Raw genomic sequence first — 15,371 nt, forward strand, 5'->3', positions numbered from 1 at the left:
TCATATCCAGAAGATACTCTATTCCCCTTTGTGTTCCTCCCAAATCTCCCAAACATCTCCCGGATGTACCACCCACGCAAAGAGAGGCAGCAGCACAGGAAATTTCCAAGCTGCTAGGAAAACGAGCCATCGAAACCATCCCACCCAGATTAGTCAGGATCGGGCTTCTACTCCAGTTTCTTTTTGATGCCAAAGAAGACGGGAGACTTAAGGCTCATTCTGGACCTATCTACCCTGAACCTGTCAGTTGCCAAAGAAAAATTCCAGATGATCACACTGCAGTCCATCATGCCGTATCTGCAAGAGAGCGACTGGATGTGCTCGTTAGACCTGCAGGATGCTTACTATCATATAAAGATGCACAGAAGCTCCAGGAGGTTCCTCCGCTTCCAGCTAGGAGTCAATCATTACCAATTTCGAGCCCTACCCTTTGGTCTCACCACAGCCCCCAGGGTGTTCATCAAAGTGATGGTGGTGGTAGCGGCTCACCTGAGGCTTCAGGTCTATCCGTACCTGGACGATTGGCTCCTCACTGCTCCCACCAGGCATCTACTCTCCCGAACCAGGGATTATTTCTTAAACTTTGCCCTGCATTTGGGGATCACAATCAGTGCAGCCAAATCACTTCTAAATCATGTTGAGGTGATAGACTACATTGGGGCAAGGATAGATGCATTACAGTGCAAAATCTTCCTGACCTTGGACAGAGTACAAAACCTGAGGATGCATGTCTCTCTGATCTACCATTCTCATCTTACATTGGCAGAATCAGTGTTGAGGGCCTTAGTTTCAATGGCGGCGACCATAATGCTTCTCCCGTGTGCCCGGTTACATATGAGAATTCTACAGTGGACACCAGCTGTACAATGGTCCCTCTTGGAACTTCCATTGTCATATCCAGTACAACTCAGTCAAGTCCGTCGGTCATCCCTTCTATGGTGGATGTGCTCTCTGGACATTTTGGAGGGATGATGCTTTGTTTCACCCCCTGTCCAAGCCACAGTGACCACGGACGCCTCCCAACTCAGGGGTGGGGGGGGGGCATTGATCTGGCAGGACAGTCCAAGGCCTGCGGTCCTCTATAGAGACCAGCTTGCACATAAACGTTCTAGAGATGAGGGTGGGCCTTTTAGCGTTGTAGGCCCTTTGTGCCTTTCTACCTCTGGGAACCATTGCAATTCAGTCAGACAACATTTCAGTGGTCTTGGTATATCAACAAACAGGGAAGGACCAGGTCTTACCCACTTTGTCGCGAGGCCATGAGAGTGTGGGAATGGGCGATCCCCACCGGTCGTTTTCTCATCGCAACGCACATTCCGGAACGGTCCAACATTCTAGCGGGCAGGTTAAGTCAGACTACTCTGATGCCTTACAAGTGGTCTCTGAATCTTTCAGTAGCGGAGCAGATCTTCCTGGAATGGGGTCATCCTTGCTGCGATCTCTTCGCATCTCCTTCCAACACGAAGTGCAGTGAGTTTTTTGCATTGAACCCCCTGCCGGGGAAGTCCCCCAGAGATTCTCTAGTCCATGCTTGGCCTCCCATTCTTCTGTATGCTTACCCTCCAGTACCTCTTATTCCTCACCAGGTATGGTTTCCCTTCCTTTGGTCTCACCTTCTGGCTCCGCCTTGGATCTTGGATCCCATTCAGGATCTGATTTCACACCCATCAGAAGTTCCTCATCCAAACCTGGACAGTTTGAAGCTCACAGCTTGGCTGCTCCAGTTCCCATGATCGCTAGGACTCCTGGATTATCGTCTTCAGTTAAGTCTATTCTGGTGGCTGCTGATAAGTCTTTAACCAGGAAGGTTTATCGCAATAAATGGAAACGTTTTTCCTTTTGGGCCTCTCAAAGGAGTTTAGACCCCTTCATGGCTCCTATTTCTGCCATTCTTGATTTTCTAGCTGATATTTTTCAACAAGGAGCTAGTTCTTCTATGGTCAAGGTTCAATTGGCTGCCTTTTCTCATTTTCATGTGGGTGAGAATTCTGCCTCTCTAGTCTCCTCCAGACTATGTAAAGCCTTTATCAAAGGGACTTTTCTGTTACGCCCCCCTGTCAAGGATCCTGTTCCCCCCTGAGACCTTATTATGGTTCTTCAAGCTCTGGTCGCTCCACCTTTTTTTAACTCACTGCAACCATAGATCTAAAATTCTTATCTTGGAAAACATCATTTCTGGTGGCTATTACCTCTGTTAAAAGGGTTTCAGAACTGCAGGCCTTGTCCGTCAAAGTTCCTTATATGATTTTCCACAAAGGTAGGGTTTCCCTTCAGACCAATCTATCCTTTCTTCCCAAGGTGGCATCACCAGCTAATGTAAATCAAACCATCAATTTACCAGTTTTCTTTCCTAAATTTGCTAACAAAATGCAGTACAAACTCCACTTGCTGGATGTTCGTAGACTGTTACGATTTTATTTACACAGAACAAAAAATTTCCGTAGATCTGATCAACTGTTAGGTCTCCCCAAAAAGGGTTTATAGAAGAATACAATCTCCAAGGTCACTATTGCTAGGTGGATTTCTTCATGCATCCTTCAGGTCTATAAGGACAGAGGCATGTCTCCTCCGGGTCAGGTGAAAGCTCATTCCATTAGGTCCATGGCTACTTCTGTGGCCTTTTGGTCTAGGGGTGTCTTTGGATGATATTTGTTCTGCAGCTATTTGGTCCTCATCTCATACATTTATTTCTCATTACAAATTGGATTTGACTTCCAGAAGGAGAGCATCCTTTGGTTCCGCGGTGCTCCAGAATATCCTTCCATGAGGGCCACCCAGGAGATTTAGTAGCTGGGGACTTTGTCCCACAGGTTGAAGACCAAATTAAGTAAACTACTTCAGATAAAGAAGTTATGTACTCACCATAATGTTCCATCTGAGTAGTTCTACTTCATTTGTCTTCAGCCATCCCTGCCTCCTTCCCCCAGACCTTGTCATGTGAACGGCCTGTGGGCTGCAGTTATAGGTCGTAAGTATTTTTCAGGTCTGGTTATTAGTGTAAGGATCAGCAAACTCGTTCTGGGGGTTGGAAGGTAGTGGAGGTGTATTATAGGTAAGGGGAGGAGCTTGGAGCTCGGAGCAGATGCTAGTGAGATTGCTGGCTTGTATCCAATACGGATCCGGTATCCCCACAGGTTGAAGTCAAATGAAGTAGAACTACTCAGATGGAACGTTATGGTGAGTACATAACTTCTTTTTTTGTGATATAAAAAAATGACAATAAATCATTTCAAAACCTTTCCCACCTTTAATGTGACCTATAACCTGTACAATTCAATTGAAAAACAAATCTGTTAGAGGAAAAAATATCAAAAATTAAAAACGTAAAATACGCTGGTTGCATAAGGTGCACACCCTTAAACTAATACTTTGTTAAAAGCACCCTTTGATTTAATTACAGCATTCAGTTTTCTTGGGTACACAGCTGCCATCAATTAAAGAGACTCTGATTAACCCCAAATAAAGTTCAGCTGCCCTAGTAGGATTTTCCCGACATTTACTCAGTTGCCTGCTACAGCAAACGCCATGGTTCACAGAGAGCTTACAAAGCATCAAAGGGATCTCATTGTTGAAAGGTATCAGTCAGGGGAAGGGAACAAAAAAATGTCCACAGCATTGGATATACCATTGAACTCAGTGAACTCAGTCATCAAAAAGTGGAGAAAATATGAGATAACAGTGACATTGCAAAGAACTGGATGCCCCACCAAAACTGATGAAAAGACTAGACGAAAACTGGTCAGGGAGGCTACCAAGAGACCTACAGCAACACCGAAGGAGCTGCAGGAATTTCTGGCAAGTACTGGTTGCATACTACATGTGACAACAATCTTCCTTATTCTCCATATGTCTGGACTGTGGGGTAGAGTTGCAAGATGGAAGCCTTTTCTTACACAGAAAAACATCCAGGCCTGGCTAAAGTTTGCAAAATGATGCATCATGTCTCCCAAAAGCATGTGGGAAAATGTGTTATGATCTGATGAGACTAAGGTTGAACTTTTTGGCTATAATTCCAAAAGGTACGTGTAGAGCAGAAACAACACTTCACATCACCAAATGAACACCATCCCCATGGTGAAGCATGGTGGTGGCAGTATCATGCTTGGGGGGTTGCTTTTCTTCAGCTGAAGCTGGGGCTTTAATCAAGATGGAGGGAATTATGAACAGTTCCAAATACCAGTCACTTTTGGCCCAAAACCTTCAGGTGTCTGAAGAGGAATTTCACCTTTCAATACAACAGTGACCCCAAGCATACATCCAAATCAACAAAAGAATGGCTTCACCAAAAGAAAATTAGTTTTGGAATGGTCCAGTCAGAGCTCAGACTGAAATCCAATAGAAAATCTGTGGGGTAACCTGAAGAGGGCTGTGCACAGGAGATGCCCTCGCAATCTGACAGATTTGGAGTACTTTTGCAGGGAAGAGTGGGCAAATATTGCCAAGTCAAAATGTGCCATGCTGATAGATTCCAGTCAAGATGTGCCATGCTGATAGCTTCCTACCCAAGAAGACTGAATGCTGTAATTAAATCAAAAGGTGTTTCAACAAAATAGTAGTTTAAGGGTGTGCACACTTATGCAACCAGCGTATTGTACATTTTTTCTTTTTTATATTTTTTCCGCCAACAGATTTGTTTGTTTTTCAAGTGAATTGTACAGGCTGTAGGTCACATTAAAGGTGGGAAAAGTTTTGAAATGATTTATTATGGTCTCATTTTTTATATCACAAAAACCTTTTTTATATCCACTGTATATGTGTGTGTGTGTGTGTGTGTGTGTATATATATATATATATATATATATATATATATATATATATATATATATATATATATATATATATATATATATATATATATAAAATGTGTGTATCTCTCTTTCTGTGTATATAGAGAGAGAAAGAGAGGGAGAGACGCAACTGACAGCATTGTCTAACGTCCTGATAACCTCATGTCTTCAGGTGTGTTACTTGATGTTCTTCGTGTTTCACTGTTGCAGTCATTACATTTGGGTAATCTGCTGGCATGTTGCCCTCAGTCGGCCTGATTACCAAAGTCTTGGGTCCTGCATCGGTTGCTGTCCCTTCTTCCATGACGTCAGGTCGTCAGGGGTATAAAACATGCAGCCGACGCCATTACATCAGTTTTTCTTGCCCCAGATGTCAGGTGCCCCCCGAATGGGGAGCAAAATATATATATATAAATATATATATATATATATATATATATATATATATATATATATATATATATATATATATGTATATATGTGTGTATATAATTTAAACCACAAACAAATCTACCTCCAAACAAAAGCAAATACACCAAAAAGGCGAAAAACAGGGGGTTGGAGGGTGGGTAACAAGGACTGCAACAATGAATGCACTCGAACATCTACATTTATGGTAAGTGTACACAACTGTACTATGTTCTTCGTGTTTCACTGTTGCAGTCATTACATTTGGGTAGAATCCCAGAGCTATGGTTGGGAGGATGGATTTATACAGCATTAGGAGCAGCTATAAGGCCCTGCAGGACAGCAGTGGCAAAGCCTGCTCTGTATTTAGAGAAGAGAGGTAAATGGTAATGGTGAACGTATGAAGTGAGCTCCAGGTAGCAGCTTCTAGAATGTCTCTGGTAGGAACCCCTCTGAGAAAGGCTGCAGAAGTCGATGCAGCCCTGGTGGAATGAGATCTGATCCCCTTGGGGAAAGGTTTACCATGATGCGTATAGCAGAAACGAATACAATGGCTTATCCATTTGGAAATAGTCTGCTTTGAAATAGCCTTTCCCTCTACCCCTGCAGCAAATGCCACCAGTAATTGTTCAGATCTTCTTAGAGATTTTGTCCTGCTTAAGTACATTTATGGTAAGTGTACACAACTGTACTTTTTCTCTGTCCTGCTTAGTACAAAACATTTGTTCCACTCAGAAATAATTGTTTCTTTTCTGGGTAACAGTGGTGTCTAATGTACTGTAGTCTGATGCTTTTAGGATTTTTTTCCTTTGATCAGTATCTAATGCTTCTGGGACTGTTATCTTTGTGGTCTTCTGTTTATTAATGTGTGTGTGTGTGTGTGTATATATATATATATGTATGTGTGTTTGTGTGTGTATAAATATATATATATATATATATATATATATATATATATATATATATATGTGTGTGTGTGTGTGTGTGTGTGTGTGTATATGTATGTATATATATATATATATATATATATATATATATATACATATATATATAATATGTAGAGAAGGACGGTTCCTTTTGTTTTGTCCTATGCCATTTGTTCATCCAGTTTAGTTGATTTCTTTTCCATCGAATTTCTGATGTCTGCATTCTTGCCTCTCACCAGCACTCAGAAATGCTGTTTGTGGCCAACCTTTCCAGATGGCTACTGCCCTTATGCTGGGATTCCAAGTCTGACTGGAGAGGCTTAGTGGTTGGTAGGCATATGGGCAAACTGCATATAGAAGAAAAAACACACGCTGATTCAGTTTTCTGCATGTGCCCCCCCACTTCATCTCATTTATTTTTATTTTGATTATTTGCAAAATATTGAAAGATTTTTGCTGTTAGCATTGCATGCTTTTAACACAGCACACACATTATTCAGAGCACTCACTTGAGGTTTCACAGTCATGAAGGTAACAGCACCTATAGAGAGCAAGTAAGTCTGTCTCTCTTCAGAGAATATCTGCTTCCATCAGGTAGCACTGTTGAGTAGGTGGGCAGCAAAGTAAGTAGAATAGATGCATCTTCTTATGCTATATATAAAGAGGCCATCCGTGAACTATTGCTTTTGCATGGAGATAGAAAAAAGGCAGTAAGCAGATGTGTAGCATGCCTGCTCTGAGGGAGGGAACTGATGGTTAGTCAGATGTTTCACTACATGCAAGCAGAGGCTTACAGGTGGAACAGGTGTAGCAAGAAATATGGTCTTGACTTGTCAAGCCAATGATAAAATCCCTCATTAGTATGTGGTGAGAGTACTCGCGTGCAGGAGAAGGTAGTAGTTGGCCATTGTTGTGGCACAGTGACACTGCTGGCAATATCAGGCAACAAGGGATGGGATTAGGATCTGAAAGAAAAATCCTTTAGGGCTTTTTAAATTACCTCTATAATACTCTTTCTCCCTCTGGGGAGCGAATGGATTGATTGATAGCTGAAGACTGATGGTCAGCAGTTGGAGACAAATGTACAAAATCCATTGTACTCTGCACTCATTAGACCAATCATCGAGTGCAATGCCCCTTTCGGTATGTATGTGTCCAAATACTTGCTCACAACTGAAGTGATCACTGTGCTTTCTCACGTAAAAAAAATAAATAAATCTAAGACCTAAATCATAAAAACTATGCAGACCATCTCAAAGCCTTGTTTTTTTTCACAGTGTTAAACAGGCTGCCTCATGTGTAGAGCTTCAACAGATCTATTGCACATTTGTAAGTACAATGGTATCATTAACATCAACTCAAAGGATCTCAGTCTGTTTTTAAAATAAATAGAATATGTTGGGGAGAGTTTTGTGTCTCAGAAAATACAGGTTATATGGAACCATCTTCCACTCCACATAAAGCAAAGTACTTCTGTCAACCTATTTACATGTAATTTGGACAAATGGATGTGTAACTGCAAATTCACCCGTCCCTCATACGTAAGGGAAACCTGTAAATGCCCCGACATTTCCTTGTTCATCTGGTCTCTGGTTCATTCATATGCAAAATATGAAGGCTAGAAACAACCATTGGAATTTAAGGCCAGACTTCTTAAGATCCTCATAGATCAGTATCCTGTTAGGTGCCTATGAACCTGTTAAATAAATTATTATGTTTTCTTACCTTTGTGTCTATTGTGATATCCTGTTTTTTTTTTGAAAATTTGGGGAAGTTATTCCAATAGCGCATTAACTGAGTAACAAAATATTCCTTGTTGTGTAGTGGCACTTTAGGGTCTATATTAAGTCAGCGAAACAGCATTACAGCGAATGCCATTTCACCGACACATATAGAATGAAAGCTGACAACAGCGAAAGCTCAGGTCACCGATTTTTTTTCCCAGGGAAAAAAAAATCGCTTGGCCTGAGACATGACATTGCCCTTTACCCCACTGTAGTGCGATCTTGGAGTTGGTATATTTAGTTAGGGGGGCTGTGGGGGGGTGAAGCCCCCCCACTCTGCAATATTTTAAGTTGTGTGATGTGTTTTGTTGGTCTACCGATTTTTTTTTTCCCTGGGGAAAAATATCAGTGACCTGAGGTTTCACCGTTGTCAGCTTTTTTTGACTATGTGTCGGCGAAACGGCATTCGCTGTAATGCTGTTTCCCTTACTTAATATAGACCCACACTTTATAGTACAATCAAGTTATCTTATTGGCTTATGTTTGCTAGCTAAACAATAAGGCAGGTAAAGGGCTCTATGTCACACTAGGACGTTAAAGAAAAAAGGTGTAAGCAGAATGGGGAGTCCAATGTTTGCATTTTAAGTTTTTTGAATCAGAAACTTTTAAATGACAGTACAGCACAAACTTGAATACCTGGATGTCGGAGTAATTTGGCTATCATTTTCTACTCCCATCTTGAGTCTAATATTAATAGGTCTTGATATACAATGGCTGGGGAATATTAAAAAAGATCTTAAGACACAATGACTGGGGAATCTTTTCTGTTTTTACTTTTTAACATCTTTTTTTAAATCTTCATGTTTTAAATAAAAAAGTGTGTGTCTGTGTGCGTGTGTGTACGTACTGTGTATAGTATATGCACACACACACACATTTACACATTAATGGTAAAGAACACAGTCCATTGCAACACTTAGCTTCATGTATTACACACATTTTCTTTTTAAGAATTATCATTTAATCCAGCATTGCATAATTTGCTTAGTTTCAGCCTTCCGTTAAATCTCACTCCTTTTCCTTCTCAACATTACTCAGTATGTATTGTTCCAACAAATTCCATTTATTGCTATGTAATTTGCCACTTCCCTTTTATAAAGATTTCACCTCCAGTTCTATTATCGCCTTTATAATTTTCAGTCTTTCAGTTAGTTGTTTTAGGTTTCAATTTTTGTTTCCTAGTAATTGCTTTTTGGCAGCCTGTAGCATTCAACCAAAGACTGGGTAATCTTAAAGAGATATGGTCTTGTATCAGTTGCTATCAAAAGAATAAGATTTAGGATAGGTAACTTCCCAATGGGGGAAATTCGTAAAGGTTCACTCAAAGTGCACATTTAGGTTACCACAAAGTCTACACTATTGCTGAAGACTGATGGTCAGCAGTTATGGACAAATGTAAAAAATCACATAGTGTATACATCATGCTAGCCTTCATGAATCCCTCCAAATATGTTTAATGTCATTGTTTTCTTAATGTTATATTCATTGTACAATTGTCATAGTATTGTCTTCCCAGTTCTTTTATTTTTCTGATAGCATATAATGTTTCATTATATCCATGTTTCTCCAGAAGATAATTTTACAGTTTATTTATATAAATTTTATCTTGAAACAAGGATTCTAGCTCTTTACAAATATTTTAAATTACAACAGATATTGTTTTTTGTGCATATTAAAGCATTGCTGGTACTCTGTTGCTTTGAAAACTATATTTATTTGCATTACAGAGATTTGGCTTATTAGAATTCTGGTTTAGTCTTAATTAATATTGCAATTTGTGTCTAAGCAGTTGTTTTGACTTGGATTTCTTCAGTTGCACAGGTAAACACTTGATGTTTTCAAAAAGAAGCATTCACTGATGGTCTATAATTCTTTTAGTGACTTTCAGAAACCGTCTGAATTAACTACTTTGATACTGCTATTTCTAGATGGTGCTAATTGGCTAACATCGTTCTGCCAACCTGTGCAGAGTTGGTATGGATTGGTACTCCGAAAGCCAATAGATATGGAGAAGAGGGAACTAATTCAGAAGAACAAGGCCACACTGCTGGATCTTCGCAGCTATTTATTCTCACGGCAGTGTACTCTTCTTCTTTTCCTTCAGAGACCATGGGAGGTTTCACAGCGTGCAGTGGAGCTCCTTCACAACTGTATTCAAGAACTCAAGTTATTAGAGGTAAAGTAGTGTGTATTTCTATATATTTTCTTTTTTGGCCAACAAGCTTGAATAGCTGAAAAGAAATATTCTTTAAGATGTTCATCATATTTCACTGTTGCAGTCATTACTCTTAGGTTATCCTGCTGGCAGGCTACCCTCAGTCGGCCAGAATTCCAAAGTCTAGGTCCGGCGTCAGTTGCTGTCGCCTCTTCCCTGACGTCAGTGCACCAGGGTATAAAAGATGCAGCTGACGCCATTTTCTTCAGTCTTTCTTGCCGCATGGTGCCCGAAGCAAAAGCAGTTCGCAAGTGCCGGTCGGCCGACTCCTGAGATTTTCGAATCCGAATTTCAGAACTGAAGTCTTCATTAAAGCTACCCCGTTGGGGAAACTTTTTTCTTGCTCCAGACCGATGTCAGAAAAAGTTAACAATTGTATTTCTTGTGGGAAGCAAATACCTCATAAGGATTTTCACTCTTACTCTATTCCTTGCCTAGACCCTGATCACAACATTGATAGCTGTTAGTTTTGTGCTAGATTTAACCAACGCACTATCAAGCTTCGGTTCGATTTTGCATTTCATTATGCCGTCGGACCAGCCGACAACCGGAGTTTACAAAAAACGCAAGGACAAGGAAAAGGATAGGCATCCGAGGTCCAAAACCGACGACGAGGCCTCTTCTAGGCCAGTCGCCAGTTCTCAGTGAGGTGCTTTCGCAGCCCCTGGCACCCGCTACCTCAGAGCCACAGGCCGCTACCGACTCCCATGTGGAACTGACTGGGCCTCTGGATACTCAAGGTATTGGACACTCGGAAATCATTCCCTCAGATGGGTCCGGAGCCGCTGAGCAGGCATCGGCTTCTGAGGGTGTCTGCAGACCTACACAACTATATATTAAGCCATCTTCAGCTTCAAAGACAAAGACTAAAGCAGCTCTAAAGACAAAGAAACAAGTACAGCATTCTCCTACTCAGACTTCCATGCCTAAAAAACAAATGCTCAAAATGGCCGAAGACCTAATTACTTTGATCAGGGGCTCCCATCCCCCCTCCTGATAAGAGGCCTAGGCAAGAGACAGAGTATGATTCTTCTGATCAGGTTTCTATTTCTTCTGATTCCTCTTCTGAACAGGATTACTCCATGCTTCCCTGTGAGGATTCTGATGCTGAAGAATCCATTCCTTCAGCCTCTCCTCCTGAGGATTATTCTTTTGGGGAAACCCTGCATACTATGAGGGATCATTTCCACTGGGAGAGCCAAGATTACTCTGAATCTAAGAAAAGGCTCAGGGACTTTCTGCTACTTCCTCAGCACAGACCCCTTGCTATTCCACCTGTTCTAGACATTGTAGATGATGTTTTTTCAGAGTCCGGACTGTCCCCTGCCTCTTTACCCCCTGCACCTGCTAAGCCAGACAGATACTACAGGGTCCTGGATTCTCATAAATTCCTATACAAAAACCCCGCTGCTGACCCAGAAACTATATCTCAGGGTCCCAAAGGGGTTAAAGCTTCCACTGCAAAAAACTCTGTCCCCTCTGATAGGGATTCTAGGGCTCTAGACAGATGGGGGAAAACGTCTACACTTCTGCTACCCTGGCTGTGAGGGCTTTAAATCATCAGTTTCATATGCTTAAATATCAGCAATATTTAATGTCACTGCTTAAACAGAAATTGTTGACAAATACTGAATGTTCAGAGAACAAGGAATTGCAGGATTTATTGCATGCAGCTGAACAAGTGGGAAAGCATACTTTGCAATGTGGTTATGATTCACTGGAGGCCTCTTGCAGGGCCGCTATTACCGGTTCTGTTATTAGAAGGCATGCTTGGTTAAAGGAACAAAATCTGCCAGATCATGCTAAAGCAAAATTATTAGATGCACCATTACAGCATGATACTTTGTTTGGTTCTAAAGCAGAAGAGGTGTTGAAAAAAATGGAGGATAAAGCTAAATCCATGCAGACAGTCAAGGATTTCTTACAGGTACAGCCACCCAGGTTTAGCAGGAACTGGCCTTCTAAAAATTGGTCTTTTCCAGTGTCAGACAGACCTCAAAGAGGCAGATACAGGCATCCCAGAGGCAGATCTCAGCCCCAAGGCTCATACAGGCCTAAACAATGGGGCGCTCCTACCTCCAAAAGCGAAGAAGGCAAATCACAACCTTACAGGAAACAGTCCCAGTGACTTTCCTCTACCAGATCCAAGCACTTTTCTTTTGACAGCCCTCTTAGGGGGAAAACTAGCACTTTTTTCATCAAATTGGCAAATGGTTACCCAAGACAAATGGGTCCTGAACATAGTTTCCCAAGGCTACAGGTTCCATTTTCATACTCTATCAAGGTCAAAGGGTATGCCAAACCTGCCGCACAATCAATGGGCAGAGGCACAAAAACAAATTACAGCCCTCATGGACATGAGGGCCATTCAGCAAGTACCACAACAAGAGCAGGGGCAAGGATTTTACTCCAGACTATTCCTAGTACCCAGAAAGGACAAAACCTGGAGACCAATACTGGGCTTGTCTATACTAAATACGTTTCTGGAAGTTCCAAAATTCAAGATGTTGACTCTACAGCAACTACTGCCCATGCTGGACAAAAAGGCTTGGCTCGTAACCTTGGACCTAAAAGAGGCATACCTGCATGTCCCAATCAGACAATCTTGCAGAAGATACCTCAGATTCATAGCTGGCTCAATGCATTACCAATTCTCTGCACTGCCCTTTGGCTTATCTACTGCTTCCAGGGTCTTCACAAAATGCCTGGCACCAGTAATTGCGTTTTGCAGACAAAAAGGAATTCAAATATATCCCTACTTGGACGACTGCCTAATTCAAGCAGAGAACAAAGACACTCCTCTAAAGCATTTGGCGTTTGTAAAAAGATTGCTAATTGGCCTAGGGTACACAGCAAACGAAAATAAATCAAAACTAGTGCCCTCTCAAGAGATAATATTCCTGGGTGCAAGCTTAAATACAACTGCCCTGATGGCTTATCTCACACCAGACAGGCAAAAGCAACTGACTACTTATTTCAAGAAATTGGCATCAAAAACCCACTTATCAGCAAGGAAATTCCTGAAGGCCTTGGGTTTCATGGCATCCTGCATTCTACTAATTCCATATGCCAGACTTTATATGAGGAAACTACAATGGTATCTAAAAAGTGTTTGGACTCAGCATTGCCACAGCCTGGAGACAGTAATTGCACTCATTCCCTGCCTACAATAGGAGTTTCGATGGTGGGCAGAAGCCTGTCACCACAACAAGGGTCTGCCATTCCGTTTACCCACAGCCAGACAGACACTGACAACGGATGCATCATATTATGCCTGGGGGGCTCATATGGCAGGAAAATGTATCCAGGGCACATGGCCTGCAAACCAGATGCATCTTCACATCAATCAAAAGGAGATGCTAGCTGTTCAAAATGCCCTGACAGCTTTCAAGGATCTGCTTCTTCCAGGACAGTTACTGATAAAGACAGACAACACTACGGTCATGTGGTACATAAACAAGCAGGGAGGTACACATTCCTACCCCCTCTGCAGACAAGCAATGGCCTTATGGGACACAGCATTGGCTCTTCAAGTTCACCTGCAAGCACAATTCCTGCCAGGAAAAACAAATACTCTGGCAGACGAACTAAGCAGAAATCTCATGGATCCCCACGAATGGAAACTGGATCCACAAGTCTTCAGCATGATAACAAGGAAATGGGGATGCCCAGACATAGATCTGTTTGCCTCTCCTCACAACTGCCAGTTGCAGAGATTTTGCACAAGGATTTATCACAAGCAAGCATGGAAAGTGGACGCCCTGTCATTCAGCTGGAAAAATCTAACAGTATATGCTTTTCCCCCACTGCTTCTCCTTCCCGGAGTACTCCTAAAGGTCAGGCAAGAGAAGCCAAAAATGATTCTGATTGCACCAGACTGGCCACGCCAGCACTGGTACCCAATCCTAAAGAGCTTGTCTCAAGGTCCAGCATGGATTTTGCCTCAAACTTCTCACTTGCTGACCCAACAAAACAATCAGATCCTGCACAGCCAACTCAGGACCTTAAACCTGGCAGCATGGCGGATAATGTAGCCATTCTGAACACTCCTATTTCAAAAGCTGTCATGGAGGTTATCTTGGAGGCCAGGAGGCCCAGTATCAGAAAATCTTATGCAGAAAAATGGAAGAGATTCTGTGCTTGGAACCCAGGAACAAGGCATTGACACGTGTGTACCAAATATCCCTCAGATTTTACAATACCTAACTGAGATGCTGAGCAAAGGCCTTTTCTTTCTCATCAATTAAGATTCACACCTCTGCCATTTCAGCCCATTACAATACGGAACCACCTATTTTTTCTCATCCTTTAATAAGGCAGTACCTCAGAGGGGCCAAAAACATTGGGCCTCCAAGGAGAGCACCAATTCCGGCCTGGGACCTCAATTATGTTTTGGAAAAACTCACACTGCCTCCTTTCAAGCCAACATCAACAATAGATATAAAATTCTTATCCTGGAAAACAGCTCTGCTCCTAGCTATAACCTCTGCAAGGCGAGTCTCAGAGTTACAAGCACTCGTGGCTATGGAAGCTTTCATCATTTTTCATCCAGATAGGGTTTCTCTGAGGACAAACCCTACCTTTATGCCTAAGGTGGTGTCCATTGTGGCCCTCAACCAAACCATTCACTTGCCTACCTTTTATCCAAATCCACAGAACAAGGGTGAGAAAATTATCCATTCTTTGGGCATACACAGGCAGTTACGCTTCTACTTGGGCAGAACTAAAGCTTTCAGAAAGACTGAGCAACTTTTAGTGTCTTATGCTGCAGGATCACAAGGAAAGGCTATCTTAAAACAGACTATTTCTAATTGGATAGGCCATTGCATCCGTTTCTGCTATTTTCAACATGGCAAATCAGTGCCTAAGGGCATTAGGCCTCATTCCACCAGAGCAGCAGCCACTTCAGCAGCCTTCCTCAGAAGAGTACCAACCAAAGATATCTTAGAGGCTGCAACTTGGAGTTCAGTGCACACCTTCACAAAGCACTACCACTTACCTCTTTACTCTTAAGTCCAGAGCAGGCTTTGCCACTGCAGTTCTGCAGGGCCTCATAGCCTCTCCTAATCCTATTTAGCCCAGCCACCCAACCTCAGCTTTGGGATTCTACCCAAGACTAATGACTGCAACAGTGAAACACGATGAGTGTAGTACAGATGTCCTTCATGGATGCATCTGCAGTCATAACAACTGGGTTGTCCTGTCGTCAGGCAGCCCTTCGGTCGGCCGGATTCCAAAGTCTGGGTCCGGC

At 42.2% G+C, this 15,371-nt stretch overlaps 1 protein-coding gene across 2 annotated transcripts in view; it reads left to right on the forward strand.

Moving 5' to 3' along the window:
* TRAPPC10 (trafficking protein particle complex subunit 10) overlaps nucleotides 1–15,371 on the forward strand; it is a 2,525,275-nt gene that overhangs the window by 1,134,348 nt on the left and 1,375,556 nt on the right. For both annotated transcript variants that reach the window (XM_044072500.1, XM_044072501.1), the window contains exon 7: nucleotides 9,834–10,081. In XM_044072500.1, the coding sequence (XP_043928435.1) occupies nucleotides 9,834–10,081 (248 nt within the window). The remainder of the gene's footprint in view (nucleotides 1–9,833; nucleotides 10,082–15,371) is intronic.

This window comes from Protopterus annectens, chromosome 5.part0 (genome assembly GCF_019279795.1).
Source record: "Protopterus annectens isolate FY-2018-M chromosome 5.part0, PAN1.0, whole genome shotgun sequence".
Classification (NCBI taxonomy): domain Eukaryota; kingdom Metazoa; phylum Chordata; order Ceratodontiformes; family Protopteridae; genus Protopterus; species Protopterus annectens.